This window comes from Falco naumanni, chromosome 1 (assembly GCF_017639655.2).
Source record: "Falco naumanni isolate bFalNau1 chromosome 1, bFalNau1.pat, whole genome shotgun sequence".
NCBI lineage: Eukaryota > Metazoa > Chordata > Aves > Falconiformes > Falconidae > Falco > Falco naumanni.
This window is the reverse complement of record NC_054054.1, coordinates 115,105,147-115,124,489: the sequence shown is the minus strand read 5'-3', so window position 1 is coordinate 115,124,489 and position 19,343 is coordinate 115,105,147. Positions and strand designations below refer to the sequence as shown.

General features: G+C 36.3%; 1 protein-coding gene across 1 annotated transcript in view; it reads left to right on the top strand.

The window, feature by feature from the left end:
* The window catches only part of B3GNTL1 (UDP-GlcNAc:betaGal beta-1,3-N-acetylglucosaminyltransferase like 1), a 128,140-nt gene that overhangs the window by 5,008 nt on the left and 103,789 nt on the right, over positions 1-19,343 (top strand). Inside the window, exons 4-5 of the mRNA XM_040580074.1 lie at positions 4,535-4,599; positions 14,498-14,563. Of these exons, the coding sequence (XP_040436008.1) occupies positions 4,535-4,599; positions 14,498-14,563 (131 nt within the window). The remainder of the gene's footprint in view (positions 1-4,534; positions 4,600-14,497; positions 14,564-19,343) is intronic.

Genomic DNA, 19,343 nt, shown 5'->3' with positions numbered 1-19,343 from the left:
GACCCTGAAATAGAACAAAATACATTTTTATATCCCTTTAATCAGATCAAAACAGAGATTTCGAGAAAGTTTTGATGTGAGCAAAAAATTCTCATTAAACTCCAAAGTTTTTGCACAAAGGGTAAAACAATATGTTTAGTGAGGTACCAGATAAGCGTATGGTGTGATTCCCTCTTGATTTACATGTCAACGCAAATTACATTTATCCACTGGAGGAGGTAACAGACAAATATCTCTAACGGTTTTAGTTTTGCTTGTTTCAGCTGCTTGTTTCAGCTCTTTCACATGCAGAGTTTTTTAGCAGACAAGCTTGCAAAAATGTAAAACAGGAATAAAAGTCTATTGCTTTTTGAAGAACCTGGTGTTGAATGGCAGTGAAATTGGAAGATCATACCTGTGTCCTGGAGACCAACAGGACAAAACAAGCAGAACAGCAAATTTGTGTCTTTCAAGTTATCTCACTTAAAAGACCCACTTTGGAAACACTGTAACACAAAAGCTGGTCAGTTTCTGGTTTTTAACAAAATGTCCTGTTTGTAACTGGAAAGAGACCTGGGCTTATTACAGTCTCCTCAAAATGATGATCTTATGAAAAAGCCAGGTTCTGTTTCAGAAGGCTTAATTTTCATTCCCTGAATTCCCACTGAATTCGTCTACAACGTGGGATAGCCCCTGGCTTTATTTACTGTAATTTCTTTTGACTACAGACTTCTTTAAGGCTTTTCAAACAGTTGTCAAACTGAAGTAACTGAAGTAACACAGCATAACTGTTACTATAAATATTTTCTGTATTTCAATATCTCTAGCATGAAATGGTGTTGTTTTGACAGTGCAACTAGTAATATTAGCATTATTGAGCTGCTGATGACAAAAGACAGGCAAGGTTTGTAAAGGGAATTTTTCTCTTTTGAGTAACTGATTAAGCTGGAGTTCAGCGATGTCAAGAATGGCTTGTATTCCTGGAAATTTATCTATCTTACCCCACTCCACAACTATTGGTTGATCAGTCTCCTTTCAGATCTTACTTCTCTTAGTAGTTGATGATCTAGAAGCAAAGTGGGTTGCAATTTCTCAAGTCAAAGTGTAATACCAGAGGTTGTTAATTATGGTAGTTAGGAAAGTGGGTTACCAATTTTTTTTGTTAATACTATCTTGTTATATCATGTATTTTCCGTTTTTAGAAGCCATTTTCTATGTATAAAGTCTTGTTCCTAATAGAGTGTTGTATTAATTGTGTGTAAACTAGTTTTTAGTTTGCAAGAACACACAGGTGCAATGTTGTGACAATAATTTATGTTAGGATTCTGAAGCCAGTTCACCTTTGCACTTCAGGAAACTGAACCTAAAGCTGAGTTCAAGTTGTGAACTACAAGGAGTATATTGTGCCATTAGGGGTATGTCAGATTATTTTTTGGTTTAATGTGCATTTGTCAGTGTAGGGATAGCTGAAACCTGAACAAATCTTTAATAAATTGGGGGTGGGGGAATGCAGCTGTGAGCATTGTTTTAAATAATAGTATGAAATGCATAGTTCTTCTAAAACAACAAAACCAAGCTTATTCATGTGGAAGTCAGTCTCGGGTCACCATTAAAATGAGGACATCTTTTCTTCACGGTTGTTACATTTTAGGAGCAGGTTACTTGAAATCCATAGTATTTGTTTGCTTTCAGTGATTTACTTTTATTATGTTAAGGACTAGTTACAACTGTAAGGAGTCTTTCCTTTAAAAGAAGATGCTTTAGTACAGAAACAATGTACTAGTCAGGCTTCACATCTTCAACTATTTACACAAGATTAGGATTTATTTCTGATTCTTTTCTAACATGTAAAAGAAAGGGGGGGAACCTAGGAAAAAAGAAAGGGTCACTTGCCTAAAAAAAGGAAACCTTTTTCTTTCCAAGAGTGAGGAATGTTAATATCTCACTGAGGCTTAAGTTTTTACGGCTGTAACCATGGTAACAAGCTCTTTTCACCAAGTAAGCAGGCCTTACAAAACTCAGAGACCTGGCACAAACATTTGATTTTCTTCAGTAGAGTAATATTAAAGAAAATTTTTTACTCATGCCGAACATAGGATTTGTTGTGGTGAAACAATTTTTAATATATAGTTTCTTCTGCAGGGAGTTATATCTCTCTTATTAACAGTTCTTAAAATATGTGTATTTTCTTCTCTCCCCTCTAAAAAAATAGCTGGTATATGAAAAGCTTTGGGATGGTTTCTGGCTTAATCCAAGAAAGAAATATTTCCCAACCTTTTGTCATCACAAATATTAAAAATTAAAGTGAGGTATTTGAAAATGAGATCTGAAATATTTCAGAAACTTCATAGAGTAATATAATTGTCATGTAGTTGTAAAAAGGCATGTAGTTGCCTTTGAGTCTCCTTCACTTTTTTCCTACATTGTCGATTCCTAGTACTTAATTATTTTCTACTGAAGGTTGTTGAAATATTGGGGTGTAGTAATGACAGCACTGAAATGTAAGTACAGGCTGGTTTACAGCTGGTAATGATGTATGGGAGTACTGATTTGACTGATGTTGGGCAAATTTAGTTCTATCCTGTTCTTTTACCTCTTGCTTTAACAGGGACCTACACAGCATTAGGGTTTTGCTTGTTTGGCATGCCCAGACCTGCTAACTTGCATCAGTTGTTTCCCACTATAACTGCTCATGCCAGGATCAGCTCTGCTGTTGTGGTAGCTACTTACTGACTTTGCCAGCTGCTTTTTTACTGCCAGTAGGAAGAAGAATGAGAGTAACGGTATATGTGATATTAGATATTCATATGTGTAGAACGAGTAATATGTAAATATACTGTAAGAGCGTAAATCCAACAAACCCATGATGAAGGGAAGGTGAGGATTAAAATACTTGTACTACATAAGAAAAGAATAACATGATTATAAGGAAGAGCCTTTATTAGTAGTGTTCTGTTGGTAGTTAACATAATGTTCCTTTGAGGCAGTAGGAAATGCAGTCATAAGTCTTTTTCTGTACTTGGACAACTCAGCAAAATAGCCAAGAAGCATGTGTGTTAAAACTAAGTGACCCTTTGAGCCCAGTGAAATTTGTTTCCTTAGCAAACTTAAACCTATGTCACATAAAAAAAAAAAAGTAGAGAATTAGAGAAGTCTGCTTTTTTCAAATGCAAAATCAGGAACTTTAGGGATAATATTATTTAAAATTACCCTGCTCCACTTCATAGTGAAATTTTCTGGCTTTATGTCTCCAATTTTCCCATTAAAGAATAAAAACCCCACAGTATTGCATACCTTCACGTCATTTTGCATGTCAGGGCAATCTTTTGCTGGATTCCCTGACTTGGTTCCATAAAGACTTTAAACAAAACTTAAATGTTACATATATGACTAAGAGAAATTCATGTAGCGTTTCTTGGAGTAACACTGGATATAGCATGGTCTTTTCTTATTATGTTGCCCAAGAGAAGAACTCAAAGACCAGAATGTTCTTGGGTAGACCTTGTCTACATATGACAATTATCCTAGGTAAACACTCTTAACTTGCAGATGTATCTCAGTGGTAAGCTGAGTTCATCGTATTGCTGGTTGTTGCAGTCCCATCCTTACCCTGGGCGATGTATTCCTGATCCCCCTCCTTTTTTTGGCCATTTGTTTGACCTTCCAGCGCTGTCATCTGCTTCAGAAATTAAGCTGACAAAAAAGGTTTCTTCTGGCTCAACTGTCTGAAATGGCTTGGTAAAAGGTTCAACAAGTGTCAAGGTGTCAGAAACTACAAGACCCCAAGATGCCAATGTTGTCGTTTGACTGGATTTATATTTCAATGTGGTCTTCCATAGATGGTATAACATGTTATAGTATAAATAAGCTGGATTTGTGCTCCGTGTACATAATACTGTTCTGCTTTGGCTCCCCTCTGCATTACATGAGCCATTCATAAATGGCGCATGAAGTTTTTGTATTTCCATACTTTGTATTTAACAAGCATAATGGAACATAACTTTTTTTGAGTCCTTCTGAGGATCTGGCCCCCTGATGGGAAGAACAAATTGCCTAGCAATCTCTTGTTCTTTCTTTGCCTTTTTATGATTTGTTACTATTTGCTATGACTTGAGATGAATGTATATACAGCCAAGGGTTTTCAGCATCTGAATTATTGCAGGGGGTTTGACTAGATGACCTTTAAAGGTCCCTTCCAACCTACAGCATTCTGTGATTCTATGATCTGAGGTACTGGATGTGAACCTTAGGTAGCTGGACCCTTCACAAATATGTATTGCATGTTTTGTCTGTATGGAGGGCTAGCAAAAGTAGTCTAATTCTACTTGGTGGCAGAATTCTGACACCTACAACTGATAATCACTTAAAGAAGATGACTGAAATAGGTATACTACTTAAATATTTACCTTGGTTTAAGTACGGAAAAAATGTGTACTTTGCCTGATACTGATTTTTGTGTTTTCTTTCATCTATTCCTGACTGTAGTAAGATTTTTTTTAAAAAAAACCCAAACATTAAAAACTACTGCATAATTTTATCTTTGTGTTTTCAACAGTTGGATTTGCTAAAAATCAGGCAGTAATTCAGAGCTCAGGAACCTATCTCTGCTTTCTGGATTCAGTAAGTTAATGCATTTTACCTAACTTAGTTTTGTCAATAAAATTGTATTGTTTTTACTGTAGTTGTTGGTTTGCCTTAAAGACAAGCTGTTTAAAGGCGTTTGGCAGTTAAATGTGCTGGTTACTATTTATAGCCATAAAGTTGTCTTCCAACCTGTAGAAAGCCTACAGCCTCATGCTGTTCTCTAATCCTATTGGATTTCACATGCTATTGTGAGCAGGGGTGGGCAAGGGTGGTATTTAGGTGTTTTCAGGATTTTTCTTTCCCACATTCTTCAGAAAATTGTATTGATGAGAAACTAAGAGCTAATCTACTGGCTTTTTAATGCAAAATAGGAGAGGTCTCACCTTCCATCTTGAATTTTTTTTTCCTGTCCTTTGTTGGATACCTTCTGTGAAGCCATTCAGCTCACTAACCCACAGATAACTATCTGACTTTATGCAGCTTAATATGCAGTGAAGGATTTCACAAATGTGCATAGCTGATCTGAGGAATGGTGCCATGTGGCTAGGATCAGGCAAGAAGAGCGGGACCTTTAAGGCTCACTGATCTCATGTAATTTCACCTGAAGATTGATTCTTTCCTCTGAACTATGGTTTAGTGTAGTACTAGGATGAACTGGCTGCTGAAAAGTGTAGGTTTTCAGGTAGGATTCAACTTAATGTTATGATTGTCTGTGCTTATTAGAAAGTGTAATGAGAGCAGGGATGTAAACTACAGCCTTATAAGCACACAGGTTTTAATTTGGGTAATCTTTCAGTTTGCAAACTTCATTTATTAGATCAACTAGATAGGATTTTTTTCATTTTGTGTGTTAAAATTTTGTGAATTAATCAGTGTACTGTTGCAAGACACATGTAAGTGCTGGTGTATTTCTTCTGACCCACGGAAGTGCAGGAGAAATTTCTTGTTATACCATTTAAGAAATTAAGTTTTGCAAGTGGCTTTCCTGGCCTTTATTCTTGCTTTTATTAAGTTATTAGCAACACAGTGTGCCTTTTAAAATTAGTTTATTTGACTTTATCCTAGTTTCCCTTTAACAGTTTGTTGGTTTGGGGGTTTTGTTTGTTTTACAGAGTGTATTTCAAGTAAATCTTTGTATGTAAGTTTATGGAGGGTGAAGCTTTGAGATGCAATATCTGATATATATATGGGTATATATGGGTATTTCAGAAACAAAATTTTGAACATCATTTAATACACAGAATTCACAATCACATATGTGAATTAATGGTGTTTGAAAATGTCGGTTTGTCATACATCAAAAAATAAGTATTTCGTATCCAGCACTGTGTGTTAGTGTCTGTTTCGTAAACAAATTATTTTGAGAAAGTGTGAACGCAAAATCTGCTGCTCTGTTCTTGATCACCTGAGTCACCAGATTTTGAAAGAGTATAGGGACATTTTAAATTATGCCATGAAGTAATTGGAGTGATGCCAGTTTTGTTGAGATGAATGAACTCGGCATCCAGTTCTTTTTGCTTTACTTCAAGTAGACAGAAATCCAAGTGCCATTTAATTTATATGAATGATTCCATGGATTTAAGTCTCCTGTATTGTGAGTCAGTGAGGCTGTTTCCGTATCTAAAATGAAAAAAATCAGATCTTATGATTTGCGAAGTTCAGGTATTGCAGGCTTTCACGGATACCACATTGTATGGGGCATTCTAGGGAGTACATAGGATAAGTTATGTACATACTTACGTTGACTGAAGTTGTCTGAGTCCACGCATGAGTGAGAAGTTAACCTACTGTTCTCTCGTGCCATGGAGCTTCATATCTTCTGTCTCAAATCTGTATAGAATAATTTACTGAGGTAAATTTTGGCTTAGTCTTTCTTGTCAATCTAGATAGATCTAGCTGTTTGTAAATCACTAGCGATAAACTGGAAAATAAAAGTCTTTAAATAAAAGTAATTAATATTTTTATAGTGACCTCTTCAGAATCCTTAATTTGTTACTTATGGTGTTTATATAGAGTGCATCTTCATGATGCTGTGTTGTTTCTGTTTGCTGACTAGCTGTGCAGGATAAGAAAACAGCAGGGAAACAAATTACAACTATTAAGGAATGTAACAGGTGATGATTTTGGATTTGTGCAATATTATCATTACCATAAATCTATATTTAATCTGAGACCTACACAAAGTGATTTGAGAATTTTATGACTTAGTGTGGGTAAGCATGGAAGATACTACCAAGATTTTCTGTTCTATGTATTTCTATTCCTGCTGTTCAGCTAGATGCTTCAGAATAGAAAGCATTCTGAACTATCAGAAGCCTAATTTTGATACAAAAGAAATATTAAATGATTGGTGTTAATTAAATGTATTTTCTACTATCTCTTCTTATTACCACCATATTTTGCTGAAAACAGTTTGGAGGAAATAAAATGAATGTGGAAACTGTTACAAGTCTAAAAATTGCTCAATATTTTGGCTGTAGTTAGTAAATGCGTGATAATAGCTGAAACACAGATGTTGCCAGCTGTTTAACAAGTCTGCTTCTGCACGCCACCTACCTTCTTCATTTCAGTCACCAATCCAATAGCAAGCTCTCTAGGAAGGAATGTTGATATCAGCCTTTTGGAATGTGCTGCACTAGTGCCAGGGAATCGACCTTCAGAAGTGCAGCCATAATTTCAGGTTTGCTATAGGTGGATATTGAGAGAAATGGACTGGGTCAATAGTCTGTATACATTTCATATAGGTGAAGAAATACATCCTGGTTCCTTGTACATTAATTTCACTTCTTCGAGTGAAATGAATGTGCGAACATATGTGGGAGCATCTTTGGAAGTACTGACTCCAGAGAGACTGTTTTGCTTGCCATTCCAGCTGGAGTCAAGCTGCTTGTGTTATGTCTCTCAACACAGATTTGCGAGGACAACAAATTGGGAAGAAATGTGGAAAAAAAGGTTACAGAGCTCAGAACTGTCAGAATTTGATCAGCCTATTCTAGTATGAAGTGGCAGCTGTTTGACTAATAGCTGTTGTGGAGTTTTTTTGCTGTGGTGGTTGTTACAGATTTCACCTCTAAGCTACTGAGGCATTTTCCCACCAGGAAATTTCAGTCAAAATGACAATAGAATGAACTAATTATGCAAATACATTTCACTGTTAGCTCTACTCTTCTTCAGATTGTCTGCAGTTATGACTTTACCAGTTGCATTTTATTGTAACTTTAGTTTGTCATTTCTCTGGGGTGTTTACCATCTTTGCTAGAATCATTTACCCATTTGTAGCGCAGCAGAACTCTTACACTAAAAATCCTGTTTTCTGCTCTGAACTGCTTTTTCATTGACATGCACTTAAACATACCTACACTTGTATAAATCTGTATTACTTTAAAAAGGAACATGCTTTCATTCCATCCTAATAATCTGTGTAGTTTCTCATTATTTCAAGTGTAATCAATATGTAGTTGGGTCATTCCTGACTGTTAAAAAAGACATATAAAAATGTGTCCTTTTTTGACCTGCAATATTTCAAACCCAGTCATATTCACTTGAGTCCTTTACACACTTGTTTTAGTCTTTTGAAAGGCTCTGTTGGCAATGTATCGCTATTTCTGAGACTCTTAGTCAGTTCAAAGATGTCACTCTAAACCATGTTAACACAGTGTCACTGCTTGCTAATAGTTGAAAACGACACAGGGAAACAGTGAAGTTTTATTCACCAAAAGTGAGGGTGGACCACCAGAATCGACATTCCCATGTTTGAATTGGCAGCTGCTGACCTGTGCCTTTCCGTTTGTGAGATTTGCTTGTATGATTTAAGTTGGGAATGTTAATTCTTAATTGCTATGAAATTGCATGCTTTTCTTGAGTTTCAAGTTCAAAACTACTTCATTGACGGGGGTGTTCGTAAGGGTCTTGAAAGAAGGTGGTTGGACCTTAGCTAGCCAGACTCAGTATATGTGTCAGGAACTCCAGCATTCAAGATGGCTTTCAGCTATAAACATAGCTGTTTGTTTTTACAGTCCCCATAACTTGCTGGTTTTGGAAAGATGGGTTTCTTGTTAGTTGCCATTACATTACTCTACAGGCACTAGTAAACTTTGGAAATGTTCTTCCTTACTTTCAAATAAACATCCTTATAGCTTAGGAGATGAAGCAGTGATCAGACTTCATGCATTTACTTTCTGATGTTGTTTTAATGTACTATTTCTTGCAAATGTGATCCTCTGATTTAAAAACTGAAGTAAGCTGATATTCAAATAGCGGGTAAGTGGATGTAGTGATGAACTCCATTACCAGAAGCCCCTTCTGCCCAGAAGAGTTGTGCATGTTTCTGAATCGCTAATGAACATCAAAATATAATTGTTTTTATTGTTATGTAAAACATGCATTTATTAAAAACAGATTTGGAATGTGAAATGTTACTTTTCTGTTTCATAAATGAAGAAGCAAACCTTCAGAATTTAGTTGTCATAATCTCTCCCTACATAAACTTTCATCTGTTTATTAGCTAAAGTGGGTATTTGGAATTGACAGTGAGGGTTTTACTCTTGTCTGAGTTTACTGACTTTGCTATTGAACACTGTGTGAGTTATTTGCTTTCCTTGCCTGTAGACACACGTGTTTTTTTCTCAGTGATCTGTGAGAAAGATCCAATGTGATCTCCAGTGACTACAGAAGAGCTAGATATAGAAAGACGCATGACTGCCTTTGCTGAACAAATGTACCAAGATGGGAGCTGCTTCAGCAGCAAAGATTTCCTGATCAATTAATAGTGATGCTTAATTTAAAGATTCCATTAAAAGATTAGAATTAATTTTATATTAATGGAAGGTACTAGTCATTCAGGCGTGTAAAAACACCATGTATATCCTCCCATGTAGACTTTTTTGTTGCCATGCTCAAGAAAAGAAAGGTGCTAAATAAAGTCAGCTTCTTAAACTTTGAAGTGCTTTCTTTGTTGTCCCCTTCTTCCTCAGTTTATTTCAGAAGCAGAAACAGAAAAGTAGTATTTTTTCACTAAGATCTTGCAAGTACTGACAGATCAGTAGGATGTGTTCTGCTCAGATGACTTGTATGTGGCCATTAGAGTGCATGATTCTAATGTGTTTGATAGTGTGGGGCTTCTTTAAAAACCTGCCTTCTGGAAAACTGCCTAGCATCAGTCTGTTTGCTTTGGTTGTGCTGTTGACAGGCCAGTTTTTGGTGGTCCCAGACCTTTTACTTCCCTGATTCAAGGTGTTGAACTGAACAACAGCAAAGAAAGATTTTTACTAGAGTCTGAGCAGGTGCAGGATAAATGAATGCCCATTTGATGGATTGAAAGAATTTAGAGATGCCATATTGTTTCTTAGCAGGTCAAACATTCCTCCTTGTGTTGCTACAGGTTGTATTTTATGTGTAATAGCTGCAGTGGAAAGAAGGTGCTATTATTGTATTATTGCGAGGAGGGAGCGTGTCACCTCCTTTTTTTTTTTTTTTTTTTTTTTGGCAGCCAAATACAAAGGAATTTGGAAATGCATGTGATGCTGAGGCTGTAACATCAGCTTAAGAAAGCACTTCACTACTGAGCTATAATTACAGTGTTGTTTTATGTGAACTTGTCCTTGGTTTTAAAAAGCGGATGTGTATTGTACATTCAGTTGTCTGTTTACTTTCTGAGGTGCAACCCCCCCCCCTTTTCAAGGAAAACCATGGAGTTATCACTGTGGAGTTCAGTGTGGTCCAGCAGAACAGTGTGGACAGCCTGGTTGAAGAGGCCAGTGAATGCTTGTCATTTGAATTTACCCAAACTGATTTAAGAAACACATACTGGAACAACAACAGCTTTGAGTAATATTCTTAAGCTCTGTCTATTGATTTGGTTTTCCTTTTCTTCAGCTAAACATATGAGTAAAGGGAAACAAAACAATTATCTCAGTACAAATTGTGTGTGTTTTTATAAAGAATGGTGCTTCAGGTTGGAAGGAAGACAGCCCAGCTGATAGCTGTATAACTAGCTTTTCTGATTTGGCAGCATCTCTAGGTGGTGTGGAACTTGACAGGAATAAGCCAGCTTTCTGCGAACACAAGCAGGCAGAATGCCTGTCGGACAGAAAAGGTGATGGAGATCACGGCCTCCCACTGGCAGAAACACATCTGGGCTTGTTTAGAAATCCCTACTGGCTTTTCATGTGAAATAAAGTCCTTTTCATTCTCCCATCTTTCAGCAAATTGTTTCCCTACTCAGAATGGACGCTGGAGAACAGGAAACATGTTTGTAATCAACAAAATTCCTATAAATTCTGGGTTATTTTGAGTGCCTAAAGTAGGTTTCTATTTATGTTTACCTGTTCATTTGGCTTTGTTTGCATTGTGTGTATGTAACATGACAGTTATGTGTATGTTACATGACAGTAAACCCAGCTATTACTTGAGATTTTTCTTAATTTTTCTATTAAGTTTGGTGAGTGGAGTCACATGAAAATAGATATCCTTACAGGTTCTTTTATATTTAGCTATTCTATTGCATGTATATGCTTAGTGAAGGCACACATTCATCTAGCATTTACTTTAAATCTGTTCCTTTGTCCATTCTTTCAGTGGGGGAAATCTCTCTTCATTCTGTCTGCCTTATACCTGCTAGGAGACAACCATTAGAGACTGACACGTTAACAGGGAAAATTGAATTTCAGTGGAAACTTCTGCCAAACTTCCGTTTTTTTAAATTATGTATTCAGTGTAATTCACTGCTAGCCTTGTTATCTTGCCTCCTTGCACCTAGGAGACAGAAACAAACTAAATATGCTTCCCTTTTTGATGTAGCAGCTGCATTCAGATGTGTACTTTTTGTTTGGTCTGACGCGACATGAGTGAAAACTAATTTGGAAAGTATTTGTCTAATTACTAAGGTTTTGGTTTCAGTTTTAAACCAAAAAAAGATGACCAGACTCTGTTAACTGCAGAAACCAAAGTCTGGCAGCACAGTTGCTGAATTCAGTATCATGAATACAACAGTTTTGATAGAAAATTGTGTTTACATAATGTGCAACTGGATAAAATACTTTAACATCTTAGTTGTCTAATACTATAGTGCTTGAACTCCATGAACGTTACCGGTACGGTGCATAGCTGGGCATCTCACTCCGATCAGTTGCCTATGAAGCTGAAAAATTTTTGAAGCGCTCTTATTTTGTGGTACAATCTTTTTAGTTTTACTCATTAGAATTTAATTTGGTTTCTAAACACTGCTCTAGAATGCAATCACATTCTTTAATATTATTTCTGTGTAAATATTTTTTAGTTTCCACTTTATGGCTACCTGCCCAGTCATCAATAGTTAAGAATCTGTAAAGCGCTGAAGCTGGATTTTGCAGTTAGCTTTGTTTTGTCGTTGCCCTATCTGAGTCTAAAAAGCTAAATGACTGATGTGACTCAGTTTTGCCTGGGATATGATTTGTATTTTGTGCTGTTCTTCCTCATCACCTAATTGCTTTATTATTTTATTTGGGATTATGTCTTAAACTACGATGATGTTGGTTTGGGTAGGGTTTTTTTTTTCTTTCTTGCTCTTTCTCTGAGAACTATACAGCAGTGCATTGTATGTGTAAGACTTAATTAAAAAAGAAAGACAAAATTATTTCAAAAAAAATTCTAAAGGTCATTCAGGATAAGAGTTCATAGAGTTTTCCAGCATTAGAGAACAAAGCTGTATTAAAAAAAAAAAAAAAAAAAAAAAAAAGGCATTTTGAAGTTTTTGTGCTTATAGTGCCCCCTCTTCAGCTGGATTTTATACAACACTGATGATCTTGATGATAGCCTAAGACCCAAATCTGTAGCCATGTTAGTTTTGCCAAAAGCATCAAAATGACCTAATGTTTTGTTATGGAGAACTAGAGCTTTCCTGTCAAGTTGTCTACTTATAAAAACATAACATTGATCTCGTTGGTGAATAGGATATTTGAATTTGGTTTGAATACCTTCCATGCTGCTTTAACCTTTTAAAATCAAGTAGATTATTTTCCATCTTTGCGGAGTTCTGTTAAATTTATCATGAGTAAATTATCTTTATTGTGCAGAATCATATACAGTGGAATCTTTTAGCACAAGAGCATATGTTGTATATTGGAAGGGATAATAGTAACATTGCTCTAAGGATTGAAATTCCTCACTTTTTGATGGATTTCTTTTGTCTTCACATTTTTTTTTATATTTAACAAGAAGACATCTAAGAATCCTGAGTAATTCATAATGGAGTGAACAAAGCTCAGTTAAAATATATTTCCTATTGCTAATATGAAAATCAGGTTTTAATTTACAAAAATCGGCCTTGTATTTGACACAAAGAAATAGGATAATGGTTCCTCTTGGAAATAGGGTAAAAGTTTTATTGGAACATTTGCTTGGTACAGTACCTGAATTCTGGTAATAAAGTGGATTAGATGGTAAATAATATCATTGTAGTTTTGAAGTAACTGATGTACAGAGGTTGAGAAATCAGAAGGTTTTTTTCTGTTCTATTGGTTTTGCAAAACAGTAACATCTCTTAGGCTTATTACTAAAAATATCCTACATATGAAATGCAGAAAAATGCTTTGTATAATTTATTCCTTCCATCTTTTCTAAACTTGCGTGTAAAAAGTCAGTTTTATTATTCATTTGTTTTATGTTTAAAATTGAATTGTATTAAATAGTTAGATGCACTTACAAAACCTTTTTCATCCTTGCATTGTTTTTGATGATACTATAATATCACCTTTATATCAAGGTCATTCAGCCCTCTAAGCTCTAGATATTTAAGCACCAATATATTTTTTGTTGCTATTAGTTTGACAGAAAGTTTCAATGTGAAAGCTGGAAATTCAATGTTTGGGTTTTTTGGCTTTATTAAGGAATTTCCTTAGAATTATTTAAATGTGAGTAACTGTTACAAGAATGGATGTAGAACAGGAATTCAGGGCTCCTTTGAATTATGTATGCCTGATAAGGTAGGGTCATTTGGAAATACTCTGAAAAGAAATAGGCTGTGTTAGCTTTAACCAGCATCTAAGAAAGACTGAACTGATTCTTTAAAAGGGAAGAAATATGGCACCAAAATGGAAAAGAATATAGGTAGAAACCTCAGGAGACTATATTTAGGGAAGAAATTTTGTGCAACAGTTGGACATTTTAATAGATTATAAAACCATAGCGTAGAAAGGATATAACTTTGAACAGGAAATAATAAAATTTTGAAAGGAGTATTTCCTATCTGTTCAAGGAAAGATAGCAAGGTTATTAACTCTTAACAAGGCAACCTGTATTTTTCTATGTAAACAAAATAGACCTTTATGCTACAAGTGAAAGAAGTACTAACATCAAATTTAAATCCAGGTGGTGTGTTTTAAAGACGCTATCAATGCTGATGCATTTTATGTGTGTGGTGGGCTTTTTTTTCTTGTTTTTTTTTTTTCCTTTTTTTTTCTTAGAATTGTGTCATTTCACAAATACTACTTTTTCTGCTCATGAAATATGATGTATGAGTAGATCTAGAAACTGAAGCTTTTCCTTATCAATGAAACAAGGTACAGCCAGACTACAAAGAACATTTCCTCACTTTGCTAGAATGTCTCAAATCTCATGCTTTTAATCAAGGTTAGTTCCTTGTCCACGCACACTGCTACTGCTAATGGAGCTGTTAAAGAGTTGGTGAATTTCCTTAGAAATGTAAAATGTGTGGGTGCCCATAAGATATACGTTGAGATCATAACACTGTTGCTGCGTAGTGGTTTTGATCACTTGCAATTTGAACAGAATTGAGTTTAATCCACTAAAAATGTAAAGTCTCTCATTACTTGTTCCATTTGTATTTCTGACTGCAAGCCAGTAAAATGATGGTAATTTAGCAGCATATTCTAATGTGTGTCTGAGTACTGTACTGTGACCCTTTTTATGTCCAGTAACAGTGTGCTATTTATTCCAGGATGATGTGATGATGCCACAGCGGGTTAGACTGCAGCACGAAGCTGCCATTCAACACCCAAACAGTGTGAGTACTTTTTTCTTGTGTGTATTTGTGTGTTTTGCTTTTATAGAGTGCCGGATACATCTTTAAAAGGATATGAAAATTTCACAGTAGGGCTGGTGGAGGCAAGGCAATAACCAGTTTATTCTTTTGCCTTTATTTTTAATCCTTGCACTGAATAGTAGCTTTGATTGAACTTCTTTTCTTCCTTTTATTTTCTCTGTTCAGTAAACCAAATCTCATTATGGCAGCGATACTATTTTTCAAGGAAGTATACAGGTTTTCACATAGATTACAGTATGTAATCTAAAGGAGAATTCCTTTTTTAGTGTAACCTTACTAAGTAATGTGAAAATCTACAAAGGACTGGCTACAGTTATGGTTTATCTGTTTTTACAGAAACTGTAAACTGTAAGGAACATATGGATTGTTATCATTAATAAACTGGCATACAGTTAAATTGATGTTTCTCCCTATGTCTGTCTGCAAAAGAAAACAGTGTTAGAATGCCATTCTTTATACTTACAAAGTAAACTCTCAAAAACATTCTGTGAGATAGTTGGTTTATTATCTATATAATTTTTATTTTAAATACATGTCTGTGATTAGGGCCAGTATCCTTTAGAGAAAGTTTGTGTATATGTTTTAGTTACCTGAAAACAATAAATACAAATAATTTGTTATGGCAATTTATTTGTCAATGTTACTGCAATAGATACTCCTTTATAAACTTGAAAACTGAGTTTGTATTCCTACCACCAATGTTCAGCAAAAATAGACTTACTGTTCTCACATCTCTGACATTTTCTCTTGTGAGATTTATGTCAATGTGCAAGAGGTTTCTGGAAAAGGTCAATTGACTTGAACTGTCAAGAAGGTATTTCCTGCAGGTCTCAGAATAAAAGAGACAGTTTCAGGATTATCACTCTTGGAATTAAACACCTTTTGAACTTTTCCTCTGAAACACACTTGCTTCGAAGTAGAGATGATTGTAGTTGTTTCAGCTGAGGAATGTCTGCCAGACAACCTGCTGCTTAGTGGTGGGATGTGTACCTGCTCATCACACCACCTGTATTAGGTCTCTTATGAAATCTGATAATCCCTACAATGTAATGTATCACCTTACGGTTTTAGTAGTACCTGAGTAGCAGTTAACCTAGTTTACATTACAAACATAATAAAATGATACATCAACAATTGTTTCTGTTTGATATCAATCAGTTAATATAATTGTATAGTAAAATGCAAAAAAACTGGAGAGGCAAGTTGATCCAGTAAGCTTGTTTTATGGAAATGAGTGTTAAGATCTATCATATTTCTTGTGTATGTGACTTCTGTATCAGTATATTAAAACTTTCCTTAATTGGACTAATTAAGGAAAATAATTAAATTGGATTAATTTAAACTAAATAGTTTGTAGTCTATTTAAAAAACACTTCAACTGTTTCGTTTGTATTCTGTTGTACTTTACTGCCTAACAGCATTCAGCATGAACTATTAAATTACAATCAAATAAGTAATACTGGGTGCCTGAGTAGACTGAAGGATATGTCTTCATGATACATTTTAAGCAACGCAAACTTTTTCTTCCCATGCTCTATACTAATCTAAAATTTTGATCCTGTTTTAATATGTGGTACTTGTGGGTTGACCTTGCCTTGATGCAAGGTGCCCACCAAGCCACACTGTCGCTCCCCTCCTCAGCAGGACAGTGTGAGTGGAGAAAATAAGATGGAAAGAACTTGTGGTTCAAGATAAAGGCAATTTAATAAAACGAAAAGCAAGAGCTGCGCATGGAAGCAAAGGAAAACAAATTATTTATTCTCTGCTTCCCATCAGCAGGCAATGTCCAGCCACTTCCCAGGAAGGAGAGCTTCAGTATGCGCAGCAGTTCCTCCAGAAAAGAAACATAGCAGCAATGAATGTCCCCCCACCCCCTGGTCCTTTCTCTTAGCTTTATTGCTGAGCAGCTGTCACTCAGTATGGAATATCCCTTTGGTCAGCTGTCCTGAGCGTGTCCCCTCTCAAGATCTTGCCCACCTACTGCTGAGGGGAGACTTGGAGAGACAGCCTTGATGCTGTGCGAGCACTGCTCAGCAATAGCCAAAGCACTGGTGTGTTATCAACATCTTTCTAGCCACTGATACAAAGCCCAGCACTATGAGAGCTGCTATGAGGAAAATTAACTCCAGCTTAGCCAGATATATGAGAAGTATACCTTCTGGGCTAATGTATTTGATAGAACTCTTAATTCAGAAGTCTGAAAGGAGAAATGGGAATATAGCCAGCTGTTCCTGATGAGCAAATAGATCACTTTGGTCCAGAGCCCCCCAGTAGTTCTGACATAAATTGAATTACTTTGGGCAAAGTAAAAGTTGACCTGGCCACAAATCTACTGACCAATGTCAGGGTGGACTGCTTTTCGTAGAAGAATGATCTCTCTGCTGTCTTCAGAATATTGTGTCATTGAAATTCTGGCCTTGGAAGATGGTTGAGGATGTTCGAATAAAGTTCTGTTCTGTATTTAAAGTACTGGTACTAGCTTCAGTCAGTATGATAAGCCAGAGTAGGTGGAGGGGGAGAAAGAAAAAAGAAAAAAAAAAAGAAAAAAGAAAAAAGCAGAAGCTTGAGAAATGCCTGTGAAGCAGTAAGCTTTTTTGGTTTGTTCCTGAAATTCTAATTTGCAGACTTGGACTTTCCACTGTTTTGCAACTTCTTCTGACCTGGATTTTTGACTTTATGTAGTCTGTGTACTTTCAGAAACTGTTCCTAATCCTAGCCTTGCTGGTTGTTACTGAGAGCCAGATTTGAAGGCTAGTATTCCCAGTGGGCTCTGATATTGGAGGCTTCAGTTTACTGTCGTTACTAGTATAGATTTACAGGTAAGAAATGTCTCCCAACTTTCTCCATTGAGAGGAGTCTTCTCCCATATCCTAACTAATCCCCGAGGTACTTCCTCGTTCATGTTATTCTTAAATGCAGATTGCCTTATCCTGACTTGAGGCCTGGTTACTAAACAGCGGAACCAAAGATATCAGATGCCTTTGGAATGACTCCCCAGCCAGTTTTCTTCAAAGAAACTCATGTGTCTATCTCTGAAAAAGCAAAAGGCTTGCCCCCAGGTTCAGGTACTGGAATATGAGTGGGGTAACCCTGCAAAAGCCCGTGGCTGTATCACTCTCATTTCCTGTATTGTAGACTACTTAATCATACTTGAAAGAGCAACAGCAAATTAATTTATACTCTCTTAAGCCATTTTATCTGGAAGACTTCTTAAAAAAACCTTGTAGGATGGAACTGTTCTGTCATTGGTAACATGTAGAGTGGAGAATTTTGGATCTCAAAAGACAAATTACTAATACATTGTGATTTTAGTAAATGCAGCTCTCTAGGACTGCTGTCATCTTGTCCGCTGTCGAATATTTTATATTATCTTAAAGTCCTGGTGACAAGGATTCTGTAAATAGGACAGTCTCAGAAGACACAAGCTCTTGAGACTTTGTGTATTTAAACTACAGATTCTTAAGCTCTGCTGCCTCAATATGAATACCTGCTTTTAGCAGTTTGAAAGCTTAGGGACAGTGCGATTTGTTTTGTGTGTATTGATAATATGATAGCTACCAGCCTCTTGGCACTGGTTGTCCAGTGCACATGTGCACTTATGCTGCATATAAGCATGCCATCAAATTGCTTATGCTCTAATCAGATCAGAAATGACTGTTAGTAGAGAATGAACAACTGTTACTAAAATTTCTTGGTCTAGTTTTTGTTTATCCCTACAAGCAGCATCTATCCCATTTATCCAGGGTAAGCCAGGTGTTGCTTATTTACCAACCACGAATCATATATGCTTTTTTGGCAGCTAATGAGTGGGAAGATTCAAGATCACGTTTCCCTTAATTCTGAAAAAATCAGGTGTTCATATCTTATTTTACTTCTACTTGCGTTCTTCTGAAGGAGATCCAACTTTGTGTGCATACTAGTGTTCTATTGAACAAATCTTCTGAGTTTAGAGTAGCCCAGGAAATCATTTCCCAAACCACACACACACTCCCCACATTTATTCCGTATTTTATTTGAGCAGAGTAGTGCCCTTTAAGAAGTCCCAAAGCGTTTTGTTTCAAGGAAGGAGGAGGTGGTTGGTGGTCTCTGCTCCCAGGTTGTCTCGTTGCTGGGTGCTTGCACCAGGAACTGCTATGAGCATCCAAAGATTAAATTGCTGAATGTGGTTTGAGTACACTTTTGGAGAGCTCAAGTACCATGAAAGAGCTTCTCTAGAATGTGCTTTACGCCTGAGATGCTTATGTACCAGGCCACTGTGCCATTATGGAGGCTTTCCAGAATAGTGCAGCACTCGGAATACTCACCTAGTTTTTCCTAAGGATTCCAGATACTGGAAGGAGAAGTGTGCTAAAATGAGATGTACTCTTCACACTCAAAACCCACTGACTTTCTCATCTGTCTTAGAGCCATACTGAATATTTTTGGACACCATATTGTCTGCTGAGCATGGTGTTACTTTATTCTTCCTCTCACTACTGTCTAATTTGAGTATGTGCATTCCCCCACAATACTGCGCATGAACAGCACGTGACTTCATATTTTTATATCTCTTTCTTTCTGCAGAATTGCTTATAAAATAGTTAAGCTCTTCCTCACTGTCTCCCGCGTCTTCCTAAACAACGGGCAATAGAAGTTAAAGAACATAATTTCCCTTTGTTTTCCCTGCCTAAGAGATGAATCTGTACCAGTGTCAGAATGAACATCTTTCTTTTTGTTGTGAAATTACTAGCCTCTTTCTCAA